Source organism: Juglans regia, chromosome 16 (assembly GCF_001411555.2).
Source record: "Juglans regia cultivar Chandler chromosome 16, Walnut 2.0, whole genome shotgun sequence".
NCBI lineage: Eukaryota > Viridiplantae > Streptophyta > Magnoliopsida > Fagales > Juglandaceae > Juglans > Juglans regia.
The window spans coordinates 26,814,013-26,819,506 of NC_049916.1; the positions used below are offsets into that span (position 1 = coordinate 26,814,013).

The 5,494-nt window shown below is 39.6% G+C and overlaps 1 protein-coding gene across 3 annotated transcripts; it reads right to left on the reverse strand.

The window, feature by feature from the left end:
• Positions 1-1,748: 1,748 nt before the first annotated feature.
• On the reverse strand, positions 1,749-5,494 carry LOC109003246 (pentatricopeptide repeat-containing protein At5g18390, mitochondrial). Of its 3 annotated transcripts, none has more exons than XM_018981304.2 (2): positions 3,786-5,494; positions 1,749-2,400 (listed from the first exon to the last, which is right to left on the reverse strand). In XM_018981304.2, exon 1 carries the CDS (start codon positions 5,360-5,362, stop codon positions 3,953-3,955), a length of 1,410 nt encoding a protein of 469 aa, XP_018836849.1. In that variant the 5' UTR covers positions 5,363-5,494; the 3' UTR covers positions 1,749-2,400; positions 3,786-3,952. The 3 variants fall into 3 exon arrangements, with proteins under 3 accessions (XP_018836849.1, XP_018836851.1, XP_018836850.1); XM_018981306.2 differs by lacking the exon at positions 1,749-2,400 and adding an exon at positions 2,410-2,773; XM_018981305.2 differs by lacking the exon at positions 1,749-2,400 and adding an exon at positions 2,791-3,569.

A 5,494-nucleotide genomic window follows, 5' to 3' on the forward strand; every position in this document is an offset into this window, starting at 1 on the left:
TATATATATATATATAACACAGAGTGCAAGGCGAGACAAACACACCATACACTTGAGTCTCAACTCTCAACATACTATTTAAAGCATTTACTTCCTACTTTATTTCTTTTTTACTTGAAAATTATGAAGCTGACCCTCTTTCAAATGCGTGTTAACACGCTCCGAATCAATGGACCAACTGTGGACCCCAGACTGCAATCAATTTCGATCTTCTACTTTGTGGTGCAGGTATTTATGGTTGCCAGCGCGTGGGAAATAATTTGTCGGTAAAATTCGTATTAGTTGTAAAAAAAATAAAAAATCTAAAATTTAAAAAATACTAAATAATATATATTTAAAAAGATTAATTATTTTATTCCATTTAATTTTTCTGTTATTCGTATCAATCAGTCTGCAACAACACATTCCAAATCCCAAATCCCAAATCCCAAATCCTCTCTTTTGTCACAAATTTTGCGTGCTTCTCAAAGTAAACGTGCGTTTAAAAACCTTTTTTTTTTTTTTTAGTTAGAGAGACCCATCATAAAAAATAAAAAAAATATATGGAGTTTAAACACTTGTGTACTTTGAAAGCAACGCATTTGAGCCACTTAAAAGAAAATGCTTCTACTGAAAAGGAAAAAAAAAAAAATTTAATTTTGAGAGTATATAATCCATGCATTTGAGCCACTTAGCTTAGGTATTAAGTTGTGACAAAACTAAACAAAGAATTACATTGTATTTTTATATAAAAAAGAATATTCATCAAAGACACATTTACAATATATTATGTGCATAGTCTCATTCTTGATTTAAGAAATACCATACAAGATAAAAAAAATTAAATGAATAATTATTCTCATCAGTCACTATTCACATCACACCCCACATCTTATAAAGAAAAAAAAATTATCAAATATGGGATGTGAAAATAAATAGTTACTGATATATAGCAAATTCCAAATCAAATACATTATTTAAAATAAACTTATGAAGATTATAGCCCGAGAAAATATATTTTTCCTTTTATGTAGTAAGGTATCATTTTGTCTTTTAACTGTTGACCATATATTGCTGTTAAATCTTATTTTCTTCCCCTTACAGTTGCTAATAATTTAGCAAATGTGTCATTTTATTAAAAATATCTAAATCTTACATAATTAATCTTAATTTAAATTAAATTTATAAAATAAATATAAAAAAAATTGGAAGTTTGTTATCTAGTTGATTTTAATGGTCACTTTCATATATGGATCTCATTTACAAGATTTTTCTCTTTGAAAAAAGAAATTAATAATAAATAATGTGATCAGCGGACAAAAGGGAAAACAAGAAAAAAAAGAAAGAAAAAGTGGCCCAAAAGAAAGGTGACGTGGCCATAAAATGGTCACGGCAAAATTTGATGCAAGGAGGCTCATTCGTCCTTTACTAATAAATTTATGAATATAATTTTTCAATGAAAAAAAATTCAAATCGTAGGTTCAGCTCAAGAGAGATGAGATATTTTAAATAAAAATTAAAAAATTAAATAAAAAATTATATTTTAATATTATCATTATTTTAAAATTAAAAAAAAATAGATTGTTTATTATATTTTATATAAAAATTTAAAAAAATTATAATAATAAAATGAAGTAAAAATGAAACATTTCTGTTATCTAAACCGGCCTTAACCGGAAAGCAACAAACTTTTTGGGCTCACAGATTGACTCGTCTAATGGGTCCATGCCTCTCCATGTCTGGCTACCAACAAATGCTTGACGCGTGTACATGTTCATCAAGTATACCGGAACTAAATGCTGCATTCTCGTAATAACGCTCCTCCTCCATTTCAATTTTGGATTTAGAGATGAAGGAAGCTCACTCGACACTCACAAACACAAACCTCTTATTGTTAATCGCACGGTTTTATTGGTACAAAAAAAAAAAGAACACATGAATATAAACCCACGCTCCTCAAGCTTTAAACTCATGGAGCAACGTTCTTCAGGCGATAAGATTGGATGAATAACCGTTACTTTTTAGATGCAAATCGAAAAACATACAAACAAGAGCAAAGGGTCTGCTTGTCTGATGCTCTGAAGAGCAGGAAGAATCAGGTCAGAAAGTAGGAACGTCCTTTTCCCACCAAGTCTAGGGGCCGTCATAATTGCCGCACAAACGGCTGGTCGAAAGGACGTATTGACATGCAGATAGGAGCACTGAAGCAAAAGTTGTTAGAATGGAATAAACTGTATGTGTAGTGTGTAATCGCACAGAGCCGTGTAGTAAAGGTCTTTCTCAAGCAGATGTCCGCCTCCCTAACTAGAATCTAGACTCAACTCGGTGGTTGGGTGGCTGGCTGGCTGGCTGGCTTTCTTCTCACAGCTGAATCATTAGCCTCGAACATGAATGAATGCCACCATACCCGGAATCGCATCACTAAGCAGGCATCACAATTACCAAGTTTATCACAAATGATCCAGGAAAATACTAATTTAAGCTGTTTACGAGCATTTGGCATCGAATGCATTTACAAGAACACGTATATAATGCGACATTAAGTACGTATTATTTGAAGCACTAACACCGATAAACCATACATTCTACCCAAAATGCTACTTATCTCGCCTCAGCTATTTTCTTGACCTCTACCATCTTTGCAAAGTTAACTAGAAGCGTATATGCTTCTAATATATGCTTATACTATGATTACTATCTGCCAATCCCGCCTCCTCCAACTCTTTGGTTCATAGGGGAACTCCAAATCAAACGGTAATCCAGCCATGCAGAAGTTGCTACCCTGAGCAATAACCTAGATTACGCACCAACAAGCATTTCAAGATCATAAAATAAAACCTACCTCACAATCTTCTGATTCATGTTGGAGTCGGGCTTCGTAAGGCCCTCCAAGGCGCCCTTTCGGACCCCATACTATTTTCAGAAGAAGCACGACAGGACAATTTTATGTCAAAGATTCTGACTTCTCCTTTGATCAAAGTAAATTGAAACTCATATCGACATCTCGAGTCTAAGACAAGTGCAAGCACGTTAAAGATGCAACATGCTAAAAGAATATCTGCATTTACCAAGACCCCTTTTCTCCTGTCAAGAGGATATCTGCATTTATCTGCTGGCATCCCCATGGACCGAGAAATTCAATTAAAATGAATCAATCTCTTGCATTTATATTTCTCTCAATGGTGGTTTAAACTACCCTCCCTTTCGGCTTCCACAGAATTTATGCTATAGAACCCAACAAAATCAGAACTGGTTCAGTGCAGTTGCCAGATGCTGCCATTATGCAACACTGTCGACTATATCAACCCATTTACATTAATGGATCAAACTTTGCATGATGTTATGGCACTTCAATCAAGCTTTAAGTTTCAACATACTGAAAACAAGTAACGAGGCGTATTTCATATCAATGGGATGCCTCAACAATAGATTGCCTGTTGATTGAAGAATCAAGGTTGCCAGACTTGCATGCACACGAATGTCCTGTGTGAATGCCTAGCGGCTAGATATCATCTCATCCCCCAGTCCAGTTGCGTAATGAAGTGATCTAGCAACCAGTTATGATCTTTAACGCATCTTAAATTCAAATCCTAGTTCAAGATAGCAGGAGAGATATACATTTCAACACTACAAAGTGACAGGACACTAACACGTATAAAGAATCAATCAATAGATCATAAAATGGGCATGGTTTTGTAAACTTTCGGGTATTATCGTGACATCACAAACTATTGTCAAAACCAAGATAAAAGAACCAATCAATAGATCGTAAAATCAGTACAGTTTTAAAATTTTCGGAAACGTACCCTTCCATACTAAAGGCATCCTCATCTCAGCCTCAACCAGGTATATGGTGACTTCCAAAATGAATTGCAGCCTTCGATGTATTTCATAAATACTCCGACAAGATACTTGAAACTGCTCCGTATCAGTCACATCATGCTACTAACAGTTATATCAAGAGTGTTACGCATCAAATGCCCCGGATATTAACTTCTAACTGCTCAATCTTCTGAGCCAGATCATGCTTCCCGCAATTCTTCAACCCATCAGTAACCATATCGAAACACCGGGATATGGGCATCAAACCGAACTCCGTCATCTCCACCAAATAATTAGCAGCCTCCACAAACTTCCCTCCCCTCCCACACATCGTTATCAACATGGTATACACTGGCCGATTTGGTGGGTGCCCCTTTGCTTTCATATCACTAAAGAAGCAAAAGGCATCGTCGAACTGTCCTCTCCTACACATCGCCTTAATCACCGGCGCATACAAGCTCGGGAACGGTCTATGCCCGTCCTCAACTGAATCATTCAATAGCCTAAAGGCCTCGTCCACCTTCCCCACCTTCGATACTGCCGGTATCAGAATCTTATATGTATTGATATCCGGCGAAAGCCCTAATCTACACACTTCATTGTAAAGAGTAATGCAGAAGTCGACCTCAACGGACTTGCATATCGACTCGATTAGGGAGTTAAAGGTTACGACGTCGGGCACGAAGCCTTGCTTCGCCATTTTCGTCACCATATCCTTCGCCGACTCGAGATATCCTGCGTTTAACAGGCCCTCGATCAGGAGGTCGCGGCCGCGCACTGGGGGATTGAAACCCTTCCGGCTCATCTCGGCGAGGAACTCGAGTGCCTCTTTCATTTTACCGGCCGAGCACCACGCGTTCACGAGGATGGCGTATGTGCGCTTGTTGGGGACGAGCCCCTTGCGGATCATGCGGCGGATCAAGGCGTAGGCGCCGTGGAAGAGCTTGGCTTCGCAGAGGGAGAAGAGGAGGGAGTTGTAGATCTCGAGGGTATGGGGGCAATTCAGGGATTTTCCAGACTTGTTGAAGATCTCGACGGCTTGGTCTACAAGGCCATGCTTGCCGTACTGTTCGATCAGGAACGACACTGTTTCGGGGGAGGGGCAGAGGGAGATAGAAATCATCTGATGGAGGAGCTTCCACATGGTCTGGTAATTCCGGGAGCAGGCTAGGGTTTTGACGAGCTCCTCGAACTCGATGGTGGTAGGGCGATAGTTGGGCTGGGTCCGAGCCCAGTTGAAGAAGCGATGGGACTCGGAGGGGGAGGAGGAGCAGGCACGGAGGACGCGGAATACGAGCTCGGAGGTGACGCGGAGTTGGAGCTTGTTGAGGGTTCGCTCCAGGTAGAAGTCACGGCGGACGATGTTCGAAAGGTGGTGGATGGCGGCGAAGTAGTCGTCCTTGGTAGTGGAGGAGACGGCGTCGTTTGGAGGTGCATCGTTGGTGGTGGTTAGGGTTTTAGGGGTTGAGAAGAGGAGGAGGAGGGGGGGAGGGAGGGTTTGGGGTCTGCTGCTGGCCGGAAGGAGGAGTTTAGTCAGCTTTGTAGAATGACGAAAGAGCATTTGGACTCTGGAGTGTTGAGCTGATTCGACTAGACCGAGCGACCGAGGGAAACGTCAAGCGAATTGCGAAGAGAGATAAGATTCAAGGTTTCTCACATTATTTGTTTGTTTAATGCAGATACACCATTTTAC

What these genes read in the sequence shown, in the direction of transcription:
- LOC109003246 (XM_018981304.2), bottom strand. Translation starts at nt 5,362, where the DNA reads ATGCTCTTTCGTCATTCTACAAAGCTGACTAAACTCCTCCTTCCGGCC.